Source organism: Sardina pilchardus, chromosome 8, assembly GCF_963854185.1.
Source record: "Sardina pilchardus chromosome 8, fSarPil1.1, whole genome shotgun sequence".
NCBI lineage: Eukaryota > Metazoa > Chordata > Actinopteri > Clupeiformes > Clupeidae > Sardina > Sardina pilchardus.
This window is the reverse complement of record NC_085001.1, coordinates 6172709-6200210: the sequence shown is the minus strand read 5'-3', so window position 1 is coordinate 6200210 and position 27502 is coordinate 6172709. Positions and strand designations below refer to the sequence as shown.

Genomic DNA, 27502 nt, shown 5'->3' with positions numbered 1-27502 from the left:
CAGCTCCTGGGCACACGTGCCTGTGTGTGGACGCCTGTGTCAGGAGCCTCAGATAAGGAGACGGAGAGAGAGAGAGAGAGAGAGAGAGAGAAAGACGGAGAGAGAGAAAAAGATAGAGAGAAAGAGAGATAGTGTGAGAGAGACTCCAGGGACTGTACCACAGGAGATCTCCCTTCACCCTCATCCACACTCCCACCTCACCCACTCCGGAACTAGCAGTGGCTGAGATCAGCGGCGACAGCACAAGTAGTATCGGCAGCAAAAGTCTTTCAGCTCCTTAGGGGAACCCCCCCCCCCCCCCCCTTTCCCAATCCCAACCTGAAGTCCATCGTGACCCCCCCACTTCCCCCTCCCCCCCACCCTGCTACCCCCCAGCCTGGAGCCACCATGACCAGCGTCCGAGAGCACGAGAGGCTGCTCTTCGAGAAGTTCTGGCAGGGGACGTTCAAAGCGGTCGCCATGCCGCGGCCGGAGAGTATCATCGTGGCCAGCATCACCGCCGGAAGGACCTTGACCAAGTGAGTGTCTTTGCCTTCTTTTCTCCTCCGTGTATGCGGATGTGTGCGGATGTGTGCTGATGTAGCGCTCGCTAGTTTTGGGGCATGTCTGTTGTCTGTCATTGGAACGGAGCAGACAGGTGGTTTCAGTAACGTCGTGTACGCTTGCGACTGTGTGTGATCTACTTTCCATGTGACCCAGTTCAACGGTGCAAATATGGCACTGGTACCGTACATGTATACGCACACGCTTCATGTGCCTCTACAGTGCTCTGCTCCTCTGGTAATATAGATGATTGTGATACATCACTTGTCCTCCGCGAGGAGCGTCCTGTGCACGGGAGACTCCTCTGGAACGCTTGGCTGGAAAGCCTCGTCTGCATGTGTACTTTCTACTCGGACTCTGAATGTCACCGATGATTAAGCTACTGTCTGTAGAAATAGTGATCTTTTATGCTATCTTTGTTTTTTTTTTCTTTTTTTTTTAAACCCTGGTGGTGTCCTTGTCAGTCAAAGTAGATATTGTCATAAATAGATATTCATACAGCCCCTTTGTCGGGACATCAAGAGAATGATGTGTGTGTTATTTCTGTCACTCTATCATTTGTGCTTTACTTTGGTATCATTTCTGTGAACACAGTTCAATCGCTGAGACTCAGGTCGCACGATTACAGTGGCTATTTGGTGTCACATGGTGGGACTGAGAACACTTATGCTGTTCTCAAGAGTGATGTGGACAGACACTCAGAACCGATTATAATACTTAAACGTGCTTTACACAGCTCAGTGTACCACATGTGATGCATTTTATATAGGTCTAAGGGAAGAAATGTCAGGAAGAGTTACTGAGCACTACAACTCCCCCCCCCCCTCCCACACACACACACACACACACAGTGACACAGACACACACCACCCTGGGGGACACTGCCCATTATAGTGTGTTATCATGGGTAGTGCTGTTGTGTTGCTGAGACACAAAGGTCATGGGCTGTGTCAGATGAAAGGAGGGAGTGAGGGAATATGAAGAAGAAGAAGAAGAATATAGAGGTAGAATTAACCATGAGTACTGATGCACACACTCTGAAGAAACCCCCCACCTCACCCCACCACTGTGTGTGTGTGTGTGTGTGTGTGTGTGTGTGTGTGTTGGCCATCCCTGCATCTCCAGACAAAATCTCTCATGCGCTCCCACAACAAACGGCTAACGCGCTCTGACAACTGGATCTCCTATCAACTCCACCTCATGCCCAGCGCTTGACTGGAGTCGACGTGGCGCTCAAATGAGCACAGGCGTCCGTCCAGGTCTGTGTCCGCTCGCAACTCGGGGGCCCACCCTCTCTAGAGCATCAGGGCCAAACATTTAGATATAAAAAAGAAGATAGAAAATTCCCCCGGCCGACTTTGCTTTGACGTTGTCACATCATGTCTTCATTACGGCCATTACTTCACCGTCGCTATTCTTAACAACAGCATTATCTCTCCCCAGGCGGTGAAACCCCGGCCCCCTTGTTGTGCTATTTCAAACACAAGAAACAAACGTTGAAATGTGATTTATTCCCTGCCTGATGTGTCTTGATATTTCTCTCTGAGTCAGTGCCTTTGCTGTGGGATTAGTGCAGAGGCACAGCAGAATGAAACTAATAATGAATCTATTCATTATCGCTGGAAAATTCCTGTCTTGTTTCCGTGCACACAGCTTCGGCAGAAGCAGGAGAATGAACTTGACAATGGCAGTGCGCAGCGGCGCGGCGCGTTTTCGAGAGCCTGAGTCCCTAACTGGTGTCTGCTTCATTTGTGGCCGTTTTCGTCCCTAATTTTCTCCTCTGCGCTGCCACAAGTGTTTGTGGGGTGCTCGGTGACAACACGAGACACAAGACACAAACCCTTGTGCTGGAGCTGTCTCCTTCGCTTTTTGAGGCGAATTGTGGCGTACGAAGTCCATATTCATGAGGCTCTCTCGCCCTGCAGGAGCAGATGACTCTGATGTTGGTCGGGGGAGCATCAAGGGAAAATGATAGCACCAATTACAATGAAATAAGTGTCACTAGTTCAGCCACTGATGCTGGTGCGTTTGCATTTGCACATTCTCCCTACGTTCCCTGCACAACTCTGTGCATGATTTAGGCATACATTTTGTGTGTGTGTGTGTGAGAAGCGCATTAAAAAGAAAAGAAAAGAACATTGCAGAGCAGAGAGGGGTGAAATTATCTCTTTTCTCACAATTGAGGTGGACAGGAAATGCATGTGTATAGAATTCCGAATGCCAAGCTCAATAGCTGACCGAGTTTTGAGATGGACCCTGTTGCTCTAAACCAAGGCTCGTGTTGAACATCACACACACTTTAGCTCACACACAACGCTGTTCTTCAGTAGCACAGTTACCCCCCCCCCCCCACACACACACACACACACACACACACTCCAGTTTCAGAACCCCCACACGTCACTGCACCCTACCTCTAGAATGAGAACTTGTCATGGCGGGGGGACTATATGTGGTTTGGCCCGAGCACCATCAGAATTAGAGTTGCCAACTGCCGCGGGGGTCCGTGTCCTCATTGGGCCCTGGTTCCCAGCCCATGTTATTGTTTTAGCGTTTTCATCCCTGCCTTTTGTCATCGTCAGCCCCCCTCCCCGGCCCAAACTCCCGCCCCCACCTCTCTTTCCCTCTGTCGCTCCTCCTGCCACTCTAGCCCGAGGAGAACCTCACTGTAATTAGAGACGGACGTCCTCCACTGCCCACTCACCCAGCAGGGAGAGAGGGAACGAGAGAACGAGGGAGAAAGAGAGAGAAGGGAGAAAAAGAGTGAAAGACAAGCAAGATGAGATGGAGGGAGAAGGGAGAAAGACAGGATAACAAGAGAGAGGGAGTAAGATATAAAGCGAAGGAATGAGAGGTAGAAGAGAGGGAAAGAGATACAGGTAATGATAAAAAGATGGATGAGAAAGATGTAGAGAGAAAAAAAGAAAAAATGAGAGAGGGGAAAAGAGTGGGAAAGAGAGAGTAAGAGACAGAGAAAGATAGAGAGAGTTAAAAAGAGAACGTAAAGAAGAGGCGGGGGGGGGGGGCTCTATAAGCTCACTGTTCCTGCAGCTGGGGGGGCCAAACCCTGGGCTATTATACCCCTGCAAGCTGTTAGTCTCTGGGACGCACGCCACTAACAATACAGGGAGTTTGGGAGGAGCCGGGGGTGGGCGACCCAGAGCAGGGGCAGATGGCCTGCACGGAGGAACAGAGGCGACAATAGAGGTGGGGTGGGGGGGTGGAGTGAGGGGGGGGGGGGGGGGGGGGTGAGAAAAACCCTACTCAGCAGATGCTGGCTTCATAAGGCAAAAGAACATGGGGGGAGATTAAAGGACCATGTCGGTGTTGCTCTACGTCTGCGGGTGCGTGTGTGGGTGTAGGGCTCTCTCTCTCTCTCTCTCTCTCTCTCTCTCTCTCTCTCCCTCTCTCTCTCTCTCTCGCTCTAAGCCCCAGTCCTTCAAAGAGAAGATTCCTGAAACACTGACAAATTGGAACAGAAAAAAGAAAATCAAGGACGCGGCAGGCAGGTCTCATGCCGTAAATGAGCAGTGTCCAACCTCAAAAGAAAAAAAAGCTCCTGCCGAAACCTCTGCAGTCAATACGAGAGGCATCCAGGGCTGCCTTATTCATTACGCTACAAACCAACACGGGAGCCAAAACCAGCCGATGTCGGCTCTCACTGTGGCTATTTCAGAGAATCCTCTTCAGTGCCTTTCAAACGCATCAATAGACCAGCATCTGTTGTCGGAGCAGCATGGCAGACTGACCTCACTCAACTTGGAGTGCACACTGGTAGGGTAGCGCTACTGACGAGCATGAATGCCAGATCGTGACCGTCTACGTCCCCATTACCAAGACTGCACTGTGAGGGCCTGTAGTGTAGTTGGAGATGGAGCACTTTCAAGACAAAAATAACTGTGGAAGAAATACACAATGACAACACTATCATGTGAAGCTAGAAGGGTACTCTGGGAGAGAATCCGCAATATTAATAACAGCGAAAGTCAATCGCTAAGTAAAATTGTGGATCCATGCCGTGATTCAGATACCCTTATTAATGTCATGCATTCTTACACCTCCACATCCACCAAGTTTCATAAAAAAATGATTGATTGTGATGTTTTTTTTCTGCTGACAAATGAATAGAGCGACATGCCAAAAGCACAGCCTCCTTGATGGTGGTAATAACGTGGTCCATTTTATCCTGTGAAGTAGCCTTGGTTTGGTGACAGTTTCGCAAAAAAATTAAAACAAAATATCTGAGCAAGGCTGGGAACCTACCTCAACTGCAGTACATTTATACCGTCGGGGTGTCAATTTAAGGGTGTTTTATTTCAGTCCGCGGCAATAACACAGCTGCTGCTAAAACAGGGAGTGCTAAGAGAACGTGTTTCTCTGCCATCACAATGTGCTGCTGTGGTACTGAGCACAGAGCACAGCCATCTTAAAACCCTCCTAACGAGAATAACTGGTGTTCAACAACCGCACACAAACAAATGAAGTCGATTTAGCATGACCAGCAAGCTAATAACATGACAACAATTGTAATAAGCCTGGGATAAGTAGCCGCCATGATAAGCTGCCACCATCAGCATGTCAGCATGAAGCCTCTGAATGCCTCTGCGTGTTGACTCTAACTGACTTTAAATGCATCTGCGTTTGTGTATGGACTCTGTCTTTGGATGTATGTGTATGGACTGTGTATGCACTGAAAAGAGGCTTTGTGAAGCTGGACACTACAGTAGGATTTCAGTAGCGAGAGAGAGAGATAGAGAGAGGGAAAAATAGTCTGTGTATGCATGTGTGTGTTCATGCATATCTGAAACCATTTGAAAATAGAGTGGATGTCCTTAAAAAACACCACCCAACCCAAGTCCCAACACAGTGCATATTGCAGACATGAAAACACACTCTCAGCACACCACAGCAGGAACACATCACCATACACCTGTGGGCTCTGCCTGGCATGTCCAATGCCATTCCCACAGAGGTCACTCTGCCCCCCCCCCCCCCCCCTAAACTGCCCTCCCCCGTGTGCCTTGTGGGGTAAGCAAGGGTCTACTGGGTCCCTCTGCATGTCCTGTGACAGCCCCCACACGCACCCCTGCATGAGTCACAGGGGGTCACTGTGGGCCCCTGAGGCCCTGGTGGGAGGTAGATGTGTGTGTGTGTGTGTGTGTGTGTGTGTGCGCCTCTGTGCATGTGTGTCTGTGTGTAAGTGCTTGAGAGTGTGCATGTGTGTTAGAGAGAGAGTGTTCATGTGTGTGTTTATTTTGTGCCTATATGCGTGTGTGTGTGTGTGTGTGTGTGTGAGAGAGAGAGAGAGCTAGTGTTTGTGTGCGTGTTTATATGTGTGCCTATATGCGTGTGTGTGTGTGTGTGTGTGTGTGTGTGTGTGAGAGAGAGAGAGAGAGAGAGAGAGAGAGAGAGCTAGTGTTTGTGTACGTGTTTATATGTGTGCCTATATGTGTGTGTGTGTGTGTGTGTGTTGCGTGCGGCCTCCTCCATCTGTGAGCTGTGGCGCTGCTGATAGGGCCGTGTTCCTGCAGGCTGTGCACCGTAACTGTGGCGTACTGTAATCTGACAGCAGCACTATTCCGGCGCCCATGGGCGCGTTCGGAACTTTGGATGCAGCGGAACGGGAATGCTAGTTAGGGTTCTAAATCTGCGGTCTCGCAAAAGTGCCACTTTAGCAACAGGGGGAAATTGGTGCTGTTCGTTCTTCCTCGGTATACTCTGCACTTGAAAAGCCGCCATCAGCCGAAACAAACCTGAAATACTTTGGGAGGAATCTGCAGATGATAGAGTTACATCTTTTGTTGTTATTTGGATGTGTTTCAACTCATCAAGAAAATGTGAAAGTAGAAATAGGAGTGACCATATGTACCAGACATATCTACGTATTCTTACACTTTACATATGCACTTGACATTTTGAAATGATGGGTTGATTGACTAGAAATCAGTAAATTGTGTGTAGCCTTTCCCAGTGTTTCACTGTCCTATTGGATAATATGGATGGGAAATGAAGACAGTTTTACATTTCCCACCAAACCTGTGTAAAATGGTCCCAGCAGGCTTCCTGATTGTTTGCGCACAAACAGTCGTACCTGTGAAGGGCCGCAGCAATTCTTCGCTAATCTCAGTCATGGTGGAAAGTGATTATTTGTGTAAACAACAGTATTTGTGTGTTCTGTATTTGTCTGACCTTCAGAGGTAGATGATTACACATCGCCTATTATTTTCTAAGACAAATATTGAACACAGAATTGGAGCATATATTGGAAAAACAATTCTAAGGCACTTTACTGTAACAATTTCCCCGGTGTTTTTTTCCCCTCTTTTGTCCCTGACAATTGCTTATCGTTCCATCCACCTTTTTGCTCCCCCCCCCCCCGGGTCAGTCATCACAGCTTTCTGCAGAATTTCAGCTTCAGAAATACTGATGACGAAGGACTTTCGTGTTATTGTTTTACTCAAGAATTGATCCCATCAAGTGTAATGTGTTGATAACATTTAGTTATATTCTAGTGTTTTCCCAAAGTGAGAGAATGGGAGATATAAAGGCAGAGAGGGTACATGGAATGGTGAAGAAAAGAGAGAGAGAGATAAAGACGGAGGATGAGAGAAAGGGAAAGGAATGTGGAGTGAAAGAAGCTAGATAGAGAGATGAGTAGAGAGAGAAAGAAAGACAAAGGGAGAAAGAGATAGAATGAGAGCAGAACATCCTTTTCCACTGATTAGTTTCCAGGCAGGATACAAGAACACTAAAGGAACACGGCAGCTCTACTGGCAGCCTCTGAAGAACCACAGCGTGCTTCCTCTCTCTCCCTCTCTCTCTCTCTCTTTCTCTCTCTCTCTCTCTCTCTCTGTCTGTCTTCTCCCTCTGTTTTCTCCCCCCCACTTTTAATGAGAGCTCACACAACTAGTATCAGACTGTCTCCAGAGGGCCAAAAGTGTACCGGGGTTCGCGTGGAGTTTATTAATGCAATAAAGTCTGCGCTGACATTGCAGGCCCTGGTGAGTGTTAGGCTGAACATAACCGACAGCGCAGCCTCCCAACAAGGAGGCCAGGGAGATTACATTCAGTGCTTAGAGACAGACCAAGGGGATGCGGAGAGCCCCAATAAATGCCATCTACCCTTTTCAGCGGAGGCAGTTTCATGATCTGTGGGGGCGTTTGTCCACTAGGGCCACGGGCCTGACACTGTAATTAATTTGGACGTCGTGGTAAAAATGCCGTGATTTGAAGTTGATGACAGTGATTCGTGTGCGGTCAGTTCATCGTTTCAGACGGGGATGAGAGAAGCTCCACACTCATGTGTACACACACACACACACACACACACATACCCCTTTCTCTGGAGATGATTCATCAACTGACCGTTGGGGAGTTCATGCCCCTCCAGTGAACGTCCATGTCCGCGCATAATCTTGCCCCCACAGCGTCACTGGCTGTCCAACGCGGGGACTGCAAAAATGAGCAAAGGCACATCGACACACGACACACATTGATTTTGAGCTGTCTTAAAATCACTGTTTCACGGTATCCCTTTATACAAAAACAAACGTGCAAATACAGCAACGTTTTTTCTTGGTGAGTAGAAAGACAGAAAGCTCTATGGTGAAAACAAAAGACAGAAAGAAAGAAAGAAAGAAGGAAAGAACGAAAGCCAAAAAAAAAAGTCTACACTTTTATTCTGTATTACTCAATATTACAGTATGTATTATTCTTTGACTATTATAACTTGATTGATGCTTTGGCAATATTGTACTTACATTCATGCCAATAAAGCTTTTTGAATTGAATTGAATTGAATTGAAAGAAAGAAAATAATTGAAGAAAGAGAGCAAAAAAGGAGAGAGAGAGAGAGAGAGAGAGAGGGCGCTGGAGGGCAGCTGCAGCCCATCAGAGGGGACATTAGAAGGATCATGTCACCGCCAGCCGTGCAGCCGACGGACAGGCGCACAGGGAGGCCTCACCAATCATCCCTTCCCTTCAGTCAGCCGCTTAACTGAGTGTGAGCCAGCCACAGGGGGAACCACAGAAGGGCACGGAGAGACAGAGAGGGAGAGGGAGAGAGAGAGAGAGGGATGAGGACAGACAGGGAGAGGGAGTGAGAGAAATAGGTAGAGAGAGAAAGCAAGGTGAAGGAACAGGGAGACAGAGAGGTAAAGAGAAAGAGAGAGAGAGGGATGTGGACAGACAGGGAGAGGGATTGAGAGAGAGAGAGCAAGGTGAAGAAACAGGGAGACAGAGAGGTAAAGAGAGAGAGAGAGAGAGATGTGGACAGACAGGGAGAGGGAGTGAGAGAAAGAGGTAGAGAGAGAGAGAGAGCAAGGTGAAGAAATGGCGAGACAGAGAGGTAAAGAGATAGAGAGAGAGAGAGGGATGTGGACAGACAGGGAGAGGGATTGAGCGAAAGAGGTAGAGAGAGAGAGAGAGAGAGAGAGCAAGGTAAAGAAACAGGAAGACAGAGAGGTAAAGAGATAGAGAGGGAGAGGGATGTGGACAGACAGGGAGAGGGATTGAGCGAAAGAGGTAGAGAGGGCAAGGTGAAGAAATGAGAAGACCGAGAGGTAAAGAGAGAGAGAGAGAGAGAGAGATGCAGGGACATGGAGAGGGAGTGAGCGGGAGAGCGAAAGAGAGGGAGAGAGCAAGGTGAAGAGAAAGTGAGACAGAGAGAGGTACAGAGAAACAGAGCAGGAGAGTGATGAAGGTGAAGAGAGAAAAACAGTAGAAGGAGAGAAAGCGAGGGAATGAGAGAAAGGGAAGGACAGGGAGAGGGAGAGAGAGTGAGAGAAGGAAATGGAGACGGAGAGACAGTGAGAGAGGGAGAGAAAGTTAGTGATAGGGAGAGGTGCTGAGAGGAGGACAGGGCCTTCTGCTGCGGCTCCCTCTCTGGCCACACGTCCACTGTAAACACGTCCTGTCCACTCCGGCCCTCACAGCCCTCCTGCTGGCCTGCTGCGGCCACCACTGCGCCGTCCAGCCTGTTGGCCAGCACTCAGAGTGACTGCTAATAGCACAGTTGTCATTTTAAATCAGTCTTGGCATACACACACACACACACGCACGCGCACGCACGCACGCACGCACGCACGCACGCACGCACACACACACACACACACACACACACACACCGTTCCTTCCTCTTGGTCTCGGTGGAATTGACCCAAATGGAAAAAGAACGGCGTTCAGAGAGGAGCGCTCATAACAGAAATTGGGGCCCGGGAGGTGTTTAGGGAAATCTCATGCAGGTGGGAGTCCCTGTGTGTCTTCTGATCTTTCATAAAGGCACACAGACGCCTCCTGTCTTCCTCTATCTGCTCTTTTAGAGCAGACATTATTAAACAAGCCCAGACCCAATATCTGCTCTTTCAGAGGAGAGATTATTAAACGAGCCCAGACTCTCCAGAGATTTTCATCCATGTTGAATTCAAGTGCTTTATGACACAATATAGCACATTCTAGTTTCAAGTTCAAGTTCATTTTATTTTGATAATTCCGACAATAACTTTATCATATCATGTTATTTGTCATTTCTAATATGATCATATCACTCTAGCTTCAAATCTCGCTTCCTGAGAAATTCACAAAAATATTGAGGAGTGTTATTTAGAAAAGTCATGATACATGAAGGCAGAGGAGGTTGTGTACAATGTCAGTCAGGTAAGGCTACTAAGCCCTTAGCCTGGAAGCCAGCCTTAATTTAACCACTCCTACCAAAAGTTGAGGTTGGGAATTTCACTCTGAAGTTGTTACATTGAGAAGACTCGATGTCTGGTTGAGAACTGTGTACACCAATCAAATCATCTGGACAGGCTTTGTGCTGTACGATGATGGACCAATCACAAATGAGCATGGTCATTCACGTCACCTAAGTGCACTTCAGCTGATTTTGTGTGCAACAAAAAGGCTCTCGCTATAGAGGCTTGAAATTTAGACTTTGCTATCATGTATTGTGTAAGATAATGACAGCGCAATAGCTAAAAATAATAATATTTTTTTTTAAAAAAGCCTCCACCTACGTCAGGCTACGTCAGGCTAACTAAGCTCTGACAAGTACTGTATGGCAGAACAGCTTGGGATGAAGTTTTCGCAGAAGGTTGTTACAGTTAAACACCGACGTGAGGGGAGAGCTTCCTAGGGTATGTATACGTACTCCAGTCCCGTACACCGTTCTACGTTCACCGTTCCTATACACGACCCCCCCAACACATACACACACACACACACCCCCACACACACACACCCCCTATACCCCCTCAGCATGATCACGGGCCATTATGAAAATGCAAACTTATCAAAGTCAAACCTTCATCACTTAAATTAAATCATTTCAAGCTCCAGTGCCTCCTCCTCGACGTGGCCTCCCCTTCATTTTTCATTTCCGTCCCTTGCCCATCCTCATTTGGGGAAGGCGATCTGCCATTCACACCAAATTGCTTCTATTTGCATAACTGATGCCTACCTTTCTTTTTTTTTTTCTCTTCCTCCCCCCACCATATTTTCTTCCTTTTTTCAGGGGGGCACAGCTCTCCCTGTATCCTGCGTATAGGCACAAGAGGGAGGTGTGTGTGTGTGTGTGTGTGTGTAACTGTGTGAAGGCTTATAATTGGCACATCATCACACAAACCCCTCCCTGCTTCTCACCTCTGAGTTTAACCAGCTTGCAGGCCAGGGTGACAAGATCCTTTATGGAAACCAGAGCCTGTCTATCAGTATCTCAGTAACTGACACTGTGTGCTAATTTCAAGTCAGGACTCCAGTAACACTGGAATGTGTGCGCAATGTGCGATTTATTACCATATGCACTCAGTGTCATAATCAGAATAATAATAATAATAATATTTCATATTTCATACACAGAATGCAGCTCAAAGTGCTTTTAAATGCTTTGAGCATTTAACGCAATAATAGAGAAAACATATTATAACACAAACAAACAAACAAACAAAACAATATAATAAGGTAAACAATAAATAAAAGTGTTGTTAAGCAGCCTGATGCCGATGGTGGAGGAGGGCTGATTGAGTGAGGGGAGTGCAGGGTGTGTAATGAGCACATCACCTGATGGCACTCCCCCCACCATCTTACCTACACTATGAGTTCAGCTGGAGTTCAGCACAAGGACTCTGGCTTTGTCGTTTAGATTTGCAGATTTGCTGCATAGTGAAAGACACTGGGATACGATTTGAGATATTTATGTCTTATTTCAGGAATACATTCCAAGCCATTCTAATGAGATTAGAATTATATTCTAGGTGACACCGTGGTGGTAGGTGAAGCATGTTTTTGAGCTATGTTGCTTGGCTTCAGATTCCATGTCCTGACTGGATCATTGTGACAAGTTGCTCAGCTACGTTGCTCACTTTGCCAGTGACTGTATCGTCACCTTTACTTGAACTCTACACAAACGTTATCATGTCGTAATCATGTCATTACTGATCAAGGTAGGTAACATGACACTGTCAAGTCACAGGGCATCAATGTCATGATGACTATGAGCAAAGGCATGCTATCTGCCATGACAATGGGATATTTCTACAGTGTTATGAAGCAGGCTTTGATAATCTGATACCAAAGCCAAGGTCTTAATGCTGTCGTTATAGTCTAAGGGGGGTATGTAATACCAGAGTGTCAGAGTGAATTGTTTTGATTGATGCTGGCAAAATTCTTTGTATCAGGATGCTTGTTCAATAGATCATAAACTACTGCCACAATAAACCAGCAGATGTTTTCATTTTGTGAAGGACTGTATCATTTATGAAGTCAAGGGGAAAGCATCACAATCGCATCTGCCATCGCAGTCGAATGCCGAGCAGATATCTTTATTAATGACTGTCTAAACAAAGACACAACGCAATTTCAATTTGTCGGAAAAAATAAGAACATTCCAGACTCTTGAGGAGAAACTAATTGGAGCACAGCTGTATAAATTTAGGTCTTTTTTTTTTTGTCCTGAAACAAGAGGCGAGTGAGAGAGTGAGCGGCGCAGAGCAGAGAGGCGGTGTGTGTGGCGTATATTGTGATGGCCGTGCGGCGTGGTGTGAGCGTTATTGCGACTGACATCCCAGTACTCTGCACTTTTAGCTGAGGACTGATTAGGGAAAGTGGAGCTGACACTTCCACAGTCTCCATGGGCAGCGCTGCTCATTGGGAAGTGCATTAGAGTGGTGTGTGTGTGTGTGTGTGTGTGAGTGTGTGTGTGTGTGTGTGTGTGTCTGGCCAGGGTCCGGCGTGGATATGGGCCGGATCTCCAAAAAGCATTGTAAACTTAAATACTCCGTTAGACCTCTTTTGCGAATCAACTTACAATTTCTGAGCATTTTCACGCAATGATATTAGACAGCTACAAACTTTGTAACAGGTGCTTTTCACTGGAGTTACCAGCAGGTTGTATAGGGAGAATACAACTAACTAGAAATGCAATTCCAAGGAATTACCAGTGCATGAAAATGCAAACTAAGGTGTAGCTAGCGTAAACATGGTGGTTGCATAGTTTACAGAGAGTTGATAGTGTGAAGGTAGACAGTTTAAAGATGAAACATTCCAGTTCTAACTTAACTAATGATTTCTATTCATGTTAAAATGTTGATTAGCTAACTTAGCTAATGATTTCTAGCAGTTACGCTAAAATGCTAATTATGCTAGCAATGCTACTTTACTAACAATGCTAACCAGGTTGATTAGCTAACTTAACCGATGATTTCTAGCAGTAATGCTAGAAATGCTAACTATGCTAACAATGCTAAATTTGCTAACAATGCTAACCAGGTTGATTAGCTAACTTAGTTGATGATTTTTTGCAGTTATGTTAAAAATGCTAACTATGCTAACAATGCTAACTATGCTAACCATGCTAACTAGCTAACTTGCTAGTGAGGACTTTTATTTTGAAACATTTGTTGCTAGGGTATCCATGGTGGCCACTATCAGGAAACAAGAAGTTACTGCAGTATAATCATGTTGGTTGCTATGGAAACGGTCATAAACACTTAATTTTAATGGTTGCTATGTTGGTTGCTAGGTACATGGAGGTTTCATGTAGTTGACTGGAGGCATAGTGGATGATAACTGACAGTTGGAATGGTTGAACAGTTCAATAGTTGAGTAGTTTCAATGGTTAAATGATTTAATGGTGTATTATTGCACTGAGGACTTTTATTTTGAAACAGTTGTGGACAGAGGAAACAGTGAACAGGATATGTAGTCTTCTGAGAGACTGTATGCTTAAAGCCAGAGAAACTGACAGTTGGTGCCCAGGTGGCCGGCCACCTGGCGTAAGATTCTAATTGCTGCCGTGATGTCATAATGAGCAATGTTAAGTCTATGAGGGAAATTGTAATAGTTTTTAACTAATAGTTTAAAAAGTATAAAAGTTACAAAGTTGAAAAGTCATAGCACACATGTCCTAAGTAAGACCTACGTAACGCAGTTTGAATGAAGTTTCTACGTTAAACGGTTCTAGCTGATTTGCGTGCGTTAGAAGAATAACTAGAAATGCAATTCCAAGGAATTACCAGTGCATGAAAATGCAAAAATAGATAGATAATGTAGATATGGTTACTAAGGTGTAGCTAGGGTAAACATGGTGGTTGCATAGTTTACAGAGAGTTGATAGTGTGAAGGTAGACGTTTTAAAGATGAAACGTTCCAGTTCTAACTTAACTAATGATTTCTATTCATGTTAAAATGTTGATTAGCTAACTTAGCTAATGATTTCTAGCAGTTACGCTAAAAATGCTTATTATGTTAGCAATGCTAATTTTACTAACAATGCTAACCAGGTTGATTAGCTAACTTAACCGATGATTTCTAGCAGTAATGCTAAGAATGCTAACTATGCTAACAATGCTACATTTGCTAACAATGCTAACCAGGTTGATTAGCTAACTTAGTTGATGATTTTTTGCAGTTATATTAAAAATGCTAACTATGCTAACAATGCTAACTATGCTAACCATGCTAACTAGCTAACTTGCTAGTGAGGACTTTTATTTTGAAACATTTGTTGCTAGGGTATCCAGGGTGGCCACTATCAGGAAACAAGAAGTTACTGCAGTATAATCATGTTGGTTGCTATGGAAACGGTCATAAACACTTCATTTTAATGGTTGCTATGTTGGTTGCTAGGTACATGGAGGTTTCATGTAGTTGACTGGAGGCATAGTGGATGATAACTGACAGTTGGAATGGTTGAACAGTTCAATAGTTGAGTAGTTTCAATGGTTAAATGATTTAATAGTGTATTATTGCAGTGAGGACCTTTATTTTGAAACAGTTGTGGACAGAGGACGTAGTGAAACAGGATCTGTAGTCTTAATGAGATTGTATGCTTAAAGCCTGAGACAGAAGGTGCCTCTCATATAGCGTTTACGCGTCCTCTCTCGCTCCTCACTGATCTACATAAAGAATGATGGAGCGGCAACAATGGGATAGTCTAGCCCTTCTTCTATCTTTCTTTATGTAGATCATTGAGGATCGAGGAGCGAGGGAGGACATATAAACGCTGCTTGAGAGGCACCCACAGTAAATACTTTAAAAGTTGTATGTAGATAGTCTAATTAATGTTGATAGACAGAATGTTTCATGGATGTTGATAGGCAGATTGTTTAATAGATATTGATTGACAGTTTAATGGGTGGATGAGTGAATGGTCTGAAGAAGATAAATGGATAGAAGGTTGGATGGAATGTGCCTTATATTCTTGTTAAGAGAGACACTGATACAGCTCTCTGAGAGTAGTTGATACAGGTGTAATCAATCATCACTGTTGATAGACAGTTTAATGGGTGGATGAGTGAATGGTCTGAAGAAGATGAATGGATAGAAAGTTGGATGGAATGTGCTTTATATTCTTGTAGAGTGGAGAGACACAGCTCTCTACTGAGAGTAGTGGATAAAGATACAGGTGTAATCAATTTAACTGGCTAGTCTTAAGAGAGCTAGAGTGTAAGCCTGAGACAGAGTAGATTGTTTAAAAGTTGAATGTAGATAGTCTAATTAATGTTGATAGATAGAGAGTTTAATGGATGTTGATAGGCAGATTGTTTAATAGATGTTGATAGACAGTTTAATGGGTGGATGAGTGAATGGTCTGAAGAAGATGAATGGATAGAAAGTTGGATGGAATGTGCCTTATATTCTTGTAGAGTGGAGAGACACAGCTCTCTACTGAGAGTAGTGGATACAGATACAGGTGTAATCAATTTAACTGGCTAGTCTTAAGAGAGCCAGAATGTAAGCCTGAGACAGAGTAGATTGTTTAAAAGTTGAATGTAGATTGTCTAATTGATGTTGATAGGCAGACTGTTTAGAATGGGTGGATGAGTGAATGGTTTGAAGAAGATGAATGGATAGAAAGTTGGATGGAATTAGGAAGACTTATGTTGATACAGTTGATACAGGGGAACAGAAAATGTAGTCTCAAGAGCCTGAGAGAGAGAGAGAGCTGCTGCACCTGGACTGGCCACCTGGCGTAACATTCTAATTGCTGCCGTGATGTCATAATGAGCAATGTTAAGTCTATGGGGAAATTGTAATAGTTTTTAACTAATAGTTTAAAAAGTATAAAAGTTACAAAGTTGAAAAAAACAAAGCACACCTGGCATAAGCAAGACCTACGCAACAACGTTTGAATGAAGTTTCTACGTTAAACGGTTCAAGCTGAATTGCGTGCGTTAGAAGTAGTGGAATAATAACTAGAAATGCAATTCCAAGGAATTACCAGTGCATGAAAATGCAAAAATAGATGGATAATGTAGATATGGTTGCTAAGGTGTAGCTAGGGTAAACATGGTGGTTGCATAGTTTACAGAGAGTTGATAGTGTGAAGGTAGACAGTTTAAAGATGAAACATTCCAGCTCTAACTTAACTAGTGATTTCTATTCATGTTAAAATGTTGATTAGCTAACTTAGGTAATGATTTCTAGCAGTTACGCTAAAAATGCTAATTATGCTAGCAATGATAACTTTACTAACAATGCTAACCAGGTTGATTAGCTAACTTAGCTAATGATTTCTAGCAGTTACGCTAAAAATGCTTATTATGCTAGCAATGCTAACTTTACTAACAATGCTAACCAGGTTGATTAGCTAACTTAACCGATGATTTCTAGCAGTTATGCTAAAAATGCTAACTATGCTAACAATGCTAACTATGCTAACTAGCTAACTTGCTAGTGAGGACTTTTATTTTGAAACATTTGTTGCTAGGGTATCCATGGTGGCCACTATCAGGAAACAAGAATTTACTGCAGTATAATCATGTTGGTTGCTATGGAAACGGTCATAAACACTTAATTTTAATGGTTGCTATGTTGGTTGCTAGGTACATGGAGGTTTCATGTAGTTGACTGGAGGCATAGTGGATGATAACTGACAGTTGGAATGGTTGAACAGTTCAATAGTTGAGTAGTTTCAATGGTTAAATGATTTAATAGTGTATTATTGCAGTGAGGACCTTTATTTTGAAACAGTTGTGGACAGAGGAAGTAGTGAAACAGGATCTGTAGTCTTAATGAGATTGTATGCTTAAAGCCTGAGACAGAAGGTGCCTCTCATAGCGTTTACGCGTCCTCTCTCGCTCCTCATGATCTACATAAAGAATGATGGAGCGGCAACAATGGGATAGTCTAGCCCTTCTTCTATCTTTCTTTATGTAGATCATTGAGGATCGAGGAGCGAGGGAAGACATATAAACGCTGCTTGAGAGGGACCCACAGTAAATACTTTAAAAGTTGTATGTAGATAGTCTAATTAATGTTGATAGATAGAATGTTTAATGGATGTTGATAGGCAGATTGTTTTATATTGATTGACAGTGTAATGGGTGGATGAGTGAATGGTCTGAAGAAGATGAATGGATAGAAGGTTGGATGGAATGTGCCTTATATTCTTGTTAAGAGAGACACTGATACAGCTCTCTGAGAGTAGTTGACACAGGTGTAATCAATTTAACTGGCTAGTCTTAAGAGAGCCATAGTACTCTTAAAGCCTGAGACAGAGTAAATAATTTAAAAGTTGAATGTAGATAGTCTAATTAATGTTGATAGACAGAGAGTTTAATGGATGTTGATAGACAGATTGTTTAATAGATGTTGATAGACAGTTTAATGGGTGGATGAGTGAATGGTCTGAAGAAGATGAATGGATAGAATGTTGGATGGAATGTGCCTTATATTCTTGTAGAATGGAGAGACACAGCTCTCTACTGAGAGTAGTGGATACAGATACAGGTGTAATCAATTTAACTGGCTAGTCTTAAGAGAGCCAGCCTGAGACAGAGTAGATTGTTTAAAAGTTCAATGTAGAGCGTCTAATTGATGTTGTTGATAGGCAGACTGTTTAGAATGGGTGGATGAGTGAATGGTTTGAAGAAGATGAATGGATATAAAGTTGGATGGAATTAGGAGGACTTATTTTGATACTGTTGTGCACAGAGGATACAGGGGAACAGAATATGTAGTCTTCAGAGAGGAGCCTGAGAGAAACTGACAGTTGGTGCCCAGGTGGCTGACCAGCTGGGGTAACATTCTAATTGCTGCCGTGATGTCATAATGAGCAATGTTAAGTCTATGGGGGAAATGGTGATAGTTTTTAACTAATAGTTTAAAAAGTATAAAAGTTACAAAGTTGAAAAATACAAAGCACATATGGCATAAGCAAGACCTACGCAACAAAGTTTGAATGAAGTTTCTACGTTAAACGGTTGAAGCTGAATTGCGAGCGTTAGAAGAAGAAGTTTAATAATAAGAAGCCTAGGAAGAACAGTACAGTGCATTTTCATGCACTGTAACTAGAGAATGTAATTCCAGGGAAATTACGAGTGCATGAAAATGCAAAAATGTACAGATAAATCATGTAGATTTGTTTACCAGTGCTAACCAGGTTGATTAGCTAACTTAGTTGATGATGTCTAGCAGTTATGCTAAAAATGTTAACTATGCTAACAATGCTAACTATGCTAACAATGCTAACCAGGTTGATTAGCTAACTTAGTTGATGATTTCTAGCAGTTATGCAAAAAATGCTAACTATGCTAACCAGGTTGATTAGCTAACTTAGCTAATGATTTCTAACAGTTATGCTAACTATGCTAACCATGCTAACTAGCTAACTTGCTAGTGAGGACTTTTATTTTGAAACATGTGTTGCTAAGGTATCCATGGTGGCCACTATCAGAAATAAAGAAGTTACTGCAGTATAATCATGTTGGTTGCTATGGAAACTGTCATAAACGCTTAATTTTAATGGTTGCTATGTTGGTTGCTAGGTACATGGAGGTTTCATATAGTTGACTGGAGGCATAGTTGATGATAACTGACAGTTGAAATGGTTGAACAGTTCAATAGTTGAGTAGTTTCAATGGTTAAATGATTTAATAGTGTATTATTGCAGTGAGGACTTTTATTTTGAAACAGTTGTGGACAGAGGAAACAGTTTAAGGATATGTAGTCTTCACAGAGAGATTGTATGCTTAAAGCCTGAGAGAGAGAGAGCTGCTGCAGCTGGACTGGCCACCTGGCATAAGATTCTAATTGCCCTATTATGATGTCATAATCACAATGTTAAGTCTATGGGGGGAATTTTAATAGTTTTTATTTAATAGTTCAAAAACTATAAAAGTTACAAAGTTGAAAAATACATAGCTGAAGTCACCTAAGTAAGACCTACGCAGCGCAGTTTGAATGAAGTTTCTACGTTAAACGGTTGAAGCTGAATTGCGCGCACAAAAACGTTAGAGGAAAAATAATAAGAAGATATCGGATAACAGTAGAGTGCATTTTCATGCACTCTAATAATAAGAAGAATACTTTGGAAGAACAGTATAGTGCATTTTCATGCACTATAATAATAATAACTAGAAATGCAATTCCAAGGAATTACCAGTGCATGAAAATGCAAAAATAGATAGATAATGTAGATATGGTTACTAAGGTGTAGCTAGGGTAAACATGGTGGTTGCATAGTTTACAGAGAGTTGATAGTGTGAAGGTAGACAGTTTAAAGATGAAACATTCCAGTTCTAACTTAACTAATGATTTCTATTCATGTTAAAATGTTGATTAGCTAACTTAGCTAATGATTTCTAGCAGTTACGCTAAAAATGCTAATTATGCTAGCAAAGCTAACTGTACTAACAATGCTAACCAGGTTGATTAGCTAACTTAACCGATGATTTCTAGCAGTAATGCTAAAAATGCTAACTATGCTAACAATGCTAAATTTGCTAACAATGCTAACCAGGTTGATTAGCTAACTTAGTTGATGATTTTTTGCAGTTATGTTAAAAATGCTAACTATGCTAACTATGCTAACCATGCTAACTAGCTACCTTGCTAGTGAGGACTTTTATTTTGAAACATTTGTTGCTAGGGTATCCATGGTGGCCACTATCAGGAAACAAGAAGTTACTGCAGTATAATCATGTTGGTTGCTATGGAAACGGTCATAAACGCTTAATTTTAATGGTTGCTATGTTGGTTGCTAGGTACATGGAGGTTTCATGTAGTTGACTGGAGGCATAGTGGATGATAACTGACAGTTGGAATGGTTGAACAGTTCAATAGTTGAGTAGTTTCAATGGTTAAATGATTTAATAGTGTATTATTGCAGTGAGGACTTTTATTTTGAAACAGTTGTGGACAGAGGAAACAGTTAACAGGATATGTAGTCTTCTGAGAGACTGTATGCTTAAAGCCAGAGAAACTGACAGTTGGTGCCCAGGTGGCCGGCCACCTGGCCTAAGATTCTAATTGCTGCCGTGATGTCATAATGAGCAATGTTAAGTCTATGGGGGAAATTGTAATAGTTTTTAACTAATAGTTTAAAAAGTATAAAAGTTACAAAGTTGAAAAATACAAAGCAGGCATGGCATAAGCAAGACCTACGCAACAACGTTTGAATGAAGTTTCTACGTTAAACGGTTGAAGCTGAATTGGCTGCGTTAGAAGAAGAAGTTTAATAATAAGAAGACTTGGAATAACAGTATAGTGCATTTTCATGCACTATAATAAGAAGAAGCCTAGGAAGAACAGTATAGTGCATTTTCATGCACTATAATAACTGAAGCAGAAAGTGGAGGAGATTGTGGAAAGAAACTCCATCAGAGAGCTCGAGAGGAAGAAAATTAAATCGCTATGTAAAAACAGTAAGTTGAAAACAGTATAAATTATATCAGGCAGCATTCAAATCTGCCATAACCCTGTATTTATTTGTTTACTTGCATCTGCTTTATCTTCCTCTACCTCATTCTCATTCTCAACTTCTGTCTTCAAGGATCCGGCTTCTCCCAAAGCCCCCTTTCTCAGGCAGCATGCTCTGTACTAGACTTGCAAATGGAGCTGTCTCATGTTGCTTATGTTACAGCAAGCGTCTTGAGTTTGGCATAGGCCTAGCATGTAGACACGTCATGAACACTATGTAATATTATATTTTTTCCAACCATTGTCATTATTTCTTTATGTTTCCTGATGCTGTATCCCCAAATAAGGTGACTTTTTACATGAAGAACATCCATAAATAACACTTAATAGTGTGGGATAACGGTTTGAGTGACATGCAAAGAAGAACCCTGAGAAATGTTTGCAGTATCACGCGTAACTCCTGAGATTCATTGCTACTTGGCTAGCCAGCCCTGCTTCCTGATGCTGATCCATATCTGTTTTAGAGTCGAGATAGCTGTCATTCAAGGCATCCATCTTTGTGCTTTTGTTCCCTCTCTCTTAGGGTCAACTGAGACCCAGACACTGAGAGATAAGCCTAATCAAACTGAGAGGAGGCATGGCAATAACTTGTAGTAGTTCTCAGTAGAATGGCCCTGGTGTTTTTGCAATGTAATAATTCTTATTGGAGCATTCATGTTCTTGTTGGAGCGTCTTCATGTTGGAAGGAATAGTCAGTTTGCCTTAGAACACTTGTGCTAGCCCAAATGATTAGAGTATGCATGCCCTGATTGGAACTAGCACTCATTTGTGTTCTTTTGCTTTAGTTATGGAATTCATGTTGCAGCTTGGAGCCCTCAGATTTAGTTTAGCTTCATACTTAAAGTGTGTCAGAAGACTTTCATCCTTTTAGTCAACTTTAGTCAACTGGCCCCTGAGATTGGAATATCTGTGATTTCTGTGATCCTCTTGAAACGTCTTATCACATGTAGCAAATTTATATGGGCTACATGAAAGCATGACATTGTTAATTAAGTAGCTATTTTAAGGTTTCAATTTAAGAGGTTTTGCCATGTTCTTAGGAGAAATACAGTGGCTTTGTTCCAATCCGATCTGCTGCTATGAAAAGCACTTAAAAGAATTCTAGTTGTCACAAAAAGAAATAATGGAAGCTGGACCAGAGAGAGAGGGAGAGAGGCATAGAGAGAGGGAGAGAGTGGCATAGAGGGAGGAGTGTTCTCGTGATTAAAGCACAGCTAATTTCAGTCGATTTCGCTTTGTAGAACACTTAATCACTGCATTTCACCAAAAATATGCCCTCATTTTCCCCCTGTCTATTTAGATATGTTTTATTCCAGTTGTGGTAAGATATACTACATACTATCCAATTCTATGCTGAAAGTGAAAATGCCAACACTGTGCTTCCATTTACTTTCAGAAAGAAATTATTTTATAGAGCGAGTCATAAAAGTATACATAAGGCAAAATTAATTAAATTGGCTTACACACACAATGAGTGAAGCATTAACATGTACATGTTACTGCAGTTCTCAGAAGTAAAGGTCTACATTGTCTGGCTTCTAGAATATGTTGCAGGTATAAATTCAACTCAAATGTTGACCTTAGTCCCAACAATGTGGATCAGTAATTCCAGTATGTGGCTTGGATAGCTATTCATAATTCATCAGAACACCACATTAACTAAAGGCCACGCATGTTGGGTTTAAATGTCATGGGCAGACCTCAGTGTACAGAAGCATCCTCCCTGCTGACCTCTCTCTGAGGGAGACCACAGGCTCCCAGCCCAAGTGAGGCTGAGGTCTGAAGGAGTAAATTGGGTGACCGTGCTGTGCTGTGCTGTGCTGTGCTGTGCTGTGCTGTGCTGTGCCGTGCCGTGCCGTGCCGTGCCGTGCCGTGCCGTGCCGTGCCGTGCCGTGCTGTGCCGTGCCGTGCTGTGCCGTGCCGTGCTGTGCTGTGCTGCGCCGTGCTGTGCTACAGTAGGCTGTGTTGTGCTGTGCTGTGTGCCGCAGTAAGAGTTAAGTGATGCTGAGATCATCTGTCACATGGGCCCGGCTGGCCGGTGACTGACAGCTGGCAGTGACAGAGAGCATGCATGTCAGCCCGAGGTCCGCCCGCGTCAGGGTTATGACATCCTGAGGAAAGCGGAAAAAGGGGGGAAGGGGGTGGGGTGCCGCTGGCTGTTTGTGTGTGTGTGTGTGTGTGTGTGTGTGTGTGTGTGTGTGTGTGTGTGTTTGTGTACGTGAAAGTGTGTGTGTGTGTGTCTGTGTTTGTCTCTCTCTCTCTCTCTCTCTCTCTCTTTGTGTGTGTGTGTGTGTGGGCGCGAACCTGCGTGCGTGTGTGTGTGTATGTGTGTGTGTGAGCATGCGTGTGTGTGCGCCCGCGAATGTGCGTGTGTGTGCTGCAGGTAATCCATTTTCACTTAACCTTCATTGTCTTCACAGAAACTATAATTTCTCATAGGCGCTGGTGTCTGCATTTTCCCTCCTTCACCTCCTAACTCACAGACACAGACAGTTCACATTCTGAATAGAAAGATAGCAAGTACACAGCCTTCACTGCATGTGCGGCCACTCTCGGTACAAGAGGAGAGTCTGTGATTCACAGTAGTTATCTGTAAATGGCCAGAACATGTCAGCCATAGAACTCACCGCACATCAAGAGAAAGTGAACGCCATGCTGAGTTCTTGTTGCTCACCCCGCCGCGTGTAGCCGGTCCTGTTTGCGCCAGCGAATTGTCACTGGACAATGGACTCCTGCGATGAGATGACCTTGGAGTTGTCAGATATTGTCCTCTCTTTTCTACCTTTCCACCCACCAACAAAATGTTCTCTTTGACTCAGATCGCCTCAGAGAAATTGTCCTCCATCTCAATAGCGTCATTTGCTCTCTCTGGGAGAAATGAAATCAATGCAGGGGAATGAAGTGGTCATGTCGTCGGGTTCACGGTGACACTCAGACATTCACCCACAGGGTCCAGTTCTCTGTCACGTTCTTGGTCTTTGTTTTGCAGAAGAATACGCAAGGCATTGTGTTATTGCTTGGCAATGAGATCTACCATAAGATAGTCCTTACTATACTGTACCTGACCAAGTAATCCTTCCTGGTTGCTCATGAAGACTGCAATCATATAGTCAGGTCAAGTCTTCACCATAGACTGTAAAAGGTCTTCACTGGTCCTCAATGTTCACTCTCTACACCCAAGTGGGAAATAACCATGTAGTTTGCATTGCACCAATGAAAACTATAATATTATAAGAATATTACATATCTATGTCTTTGTTTGAGATGTAGTGATCATCCAAGCCCTCTGCACACACTATAGTGCTGATAAGATGTGTCAGACATTCTGCCAAGTTTATTTGTCAAAGCTGTTTATTTATTAACACACAAACCATCCCTCAGCTTGACATTTCAAGTAATCTCATTTTAATTAATGTTGATTCATCTTTACTGCTGGTCCATAACGTTGGACGCGAGCTCGGCTATAATTAAAATCGATATGAGCATCAAGTTTGATGTGTTGCCATTCGTTCCACATGGAGCCTTAATGCAGTCACAGGGCTGAGGATTCAACATTTGCCTACAGCTGCTGCTATTTCACAGTGAATATTCCTACATAACATGGGTGTCCGTGTGACAGTAATGAAGCCGTGTTTAATATGATGCTCGTATACCTTTAGCAAATACCACGCCCGTTATTGAACACCCTCAGGGGCCTTCCTCAAAGTACTTTGGGAAGTTAAAGGTCAGGTGTATAGTCAATTTGCATAAAGAAGTAATGTCATGTTTTACCTTGTGACACATCGGAGGAGACAGAATAATCCTGTTGACCTTGAGTCTAACCTTCCCAGAGCAAACTTCCCATTGGCCCTCAGCAAATTGAATAAGCCTCCCTGACATAAAAAGGTAATAGAGTGCCAATGACGGGGTACTAAATAACATGGAGGGTTAGGGGGGGGAGATGAGTCCATTTATTAGGGCATCTTTGAAATATCCTCCCTTCTTTTCTTTGGTGCAGAACTAAAGGTGGTCACTGACCCTCTGTACCTCGCCCACAGAGGTAATTATGGGTACCAACAATGACTTACTATAAGTCTTCGCTCTCGCTCTCCCCGGGGATGAGGGGAATATCTGTTTTTAATTAATACAATAAATTTCACGCCCCGGCTCATGTAAATCTCAGGAGCAAACTTTGACGAGGGTGGTGGATTCGGTTGATTTTGTGATTTTATGGGGGTACCACTCTTCCCTTGCCATCGCAGCTGAGAAGCATGGACAAGAGAGAACGTACTCCAGGTTTTTTAATTTGCAAATTCCACTTCAAGTTTGCCCGTCTCACTAAAACGTCTAATCTGTTCCTTGCACATTAGCAATCTCTGTGCTTACTCACAGCGTCATCCAGATATCACCCACAACCAGTGAATACGCTTCTTAAGTACTTTATACAGCAAACTTAAGACTCTTGACACATCAACTGAGACCTAAGTGCACTTATGAGAAGAATCCATTTCAAACCATTCTATGAAATGAATTTCCATATTATATATATATATATATGTGTGTGTGAATAGATAGACATTGGTTAAAAGCAGAATGCAATGCTGATCTGGTGGTGTGTACTCCGCTCCATTCTATCTCCCAATCCAATAACCTTTAAATAACCAAACAAAATCCAGTATAGTAATTACCATTCACACCACACAATCATATCATTGTGTATTATTTGGTGCAAGAATTTGAGTTCATACTGTATCTGATGGGATTCAGGGAGAGAGTGTGAAAGCATACTGTGGTGTGCTGTGCTGTGCTGTGCTGTGCTGTGCTGTGCTGTGCTGTGCTGTGGTGTGGTGTGGTGTGGTGTTGGTGTGGTGTGGTGTGGTGCGGTGCGGTGCGGTGTGGTGTTGGTGTGGTGTGGTGTGGTGTTGGTGTTGGTATGGTATGGTGTGGTGTGGTGTGGTGCTGTGCTGTGCTGTGCTGTGCTGTGCTGTGCGGTGCTGTGCTGTGCTGTGCTGTGCTGTGGTGCGGTGTTGGTATGGTGTGGTGTGGTGTGGTGTGGTGTGGTGCTGTGCTGTGCTGTGCTGTGCTGTGCTGTGGTGTTGGTGTGGTGTGCTGTGCTGTGCTGTGCTGTGCTGTGCTGTGCTGTGCTGTGGTGCGGTGTTGGTGTGGTGTGGTGTGGTGTGGTGTGGTGCTTTGCTGTGCTGTGCTGTGCTTTGCTGTGCTGTGCTGTGCTGTGCTGTGCTGTGCTGTGCTGTGGTGCGGTGTTGGTGTGATGTGCTGTAGTGTGGTGCGGTGTTGGTGTGGTGTGGCGTGGTGTGGTGTGGTGTGGTGTGGTGTGGTGTGGTGCTTTGCGGTGCTGTGGTGTGGTGTGGTGTGGTGTGGTGTGGTGTAGTGTGGTGTGGTGTGGTGTGGTGTGGTGTGGTGTGGTGCTTTGCGGTGCTGTGGTGTGGTGTGGTGTGGTGTGGTGTGGTGCTTTGCGGTGCTGTGGTGTGGTGTGGTGTGGTGTGGTGTGGTGTAGTGTGGTGTGGTGTGGTGTGGTGCGGTGTTGGTGTGGTGCGGTGCGGTGCGGTGCGGTGCTGTGCTGTGCTGTGCTGCAGTGTTGTGCTGTGCTGTGCCGTGCTGTGCTGTGCTGTGCTGTGCTGTGCTGTGCTGTGCTGTGCTGTGCTGTGCTGTGCTGCGGTGTTGGTGCGGTGTTGGTGTGGTGTGGTGCTAGTTTGCGGTGCTGTGGTGTGGTGTGCTGTGCTGTGCTGTGGTGTGGTGTGGTGCTTTGTGGTGCTGTGGTGTGGTGTGTGGTCTCTTCAGCTGGGTGTGGTGCTAGTTTGCGGTGCTGTGGTGTGTGGTCTCTTCAGCTGGGTGGCTGACGCTCTGGCTCAGCTCTGTCTCGGTCCACTCAAGTGGAACTGTCAGAGAAGCCTGGTCATTACAAGGGTCCCTGTCCCCATCATCACCACCCACCTCCAGGAACAGGAGAGCTGCTCAAGCATCTCACTGAGCCCTCTCACAGGGAGCGTGACGTGTGTGTGGGTGTGTGTGTGTGTGTGTTCATGTGTGTGTGTGTCTGAGTGTGCCAGAGAGAGAGAGACAGATAGACAGACAGACAGAGAAAGAGAGAGAGAGAGCGTGTGTTTGTGTGTGTGTGTGTGTGTGTGTGTGTGTGTGTGTGTGTTTGTGTGTATGGGTGAATGTATGTTTGTGTGTGTAGGGTCTCTGTCACTATCATCCACCCCAAGAAACAGATTCCCTCCTCAATCATAGTGCGCTGCTCAAGCGTTTCACTGGGTCCCCCTGTGTGTGTGTGTGTGTGTGTGTGTGTGTGTGTTTGTGTGTGTGTGTATGTGAGATAGAGACAGAGATAGAGAGAGAGAAAGAGAGTGTGTGTGAGAGAGGGTATGTGCAAGTGTATATTTGCCCCTCTACTGTATGTGTGTGTGTATATGAGTGTGGGTGTGTGGATATGTGTGTGTGTGTGTGTGTGTGTATGTGTGTGTGTGTGTGTGTGTGTGTAGATATGTGTGTGGATATGTGTGTGGATATATGTGTGTGTGTGTGTGTGTGTGTGTGTGTGTGTGTGAGTGTGTGTGGATATGTGTGTGGATATGTGTGTGTGTGTGTGTGTGTGTGTGTGTGGATATGTGTGTGTGTGTGTGTGTGTGGATATGTGTGTGTGTGTGTGTGTGTGTGTGTGCCTGGCTGGCAGGTAACAGATGAAGGGGCCTGTAAGGGAAGCGGCGCGGTCCTCCATCTGCCTGGGCGTCTCTCCACACAGGTGGTGTGCAGATATGACACA

The 27502-nt window shown here is 44.0% G+C and overlaps 1 protein-coding gene across 1 annotated transcript in view; it reads left to right on the top strand.

The window, feature by feature from the left end:
• Window positions 1-387: 387 nt before the first annotated feature.
• srrm4 (serine/arginine repetitive matrix 4) overlaps window positions 388-27502 on the top strand; it is a 67200-nt gene continuing 40085 nt past the window's right edge. Inside the window, exon 1 of the mRNA XM_062543839.1 lies at window positions 388-518. Within this exon, the coding sequence (XP_062399823.1) occupies window positions 388-518 (131 nt within the window). The remainder of the gene's footprint in view (window positions 519-27502) is intronic.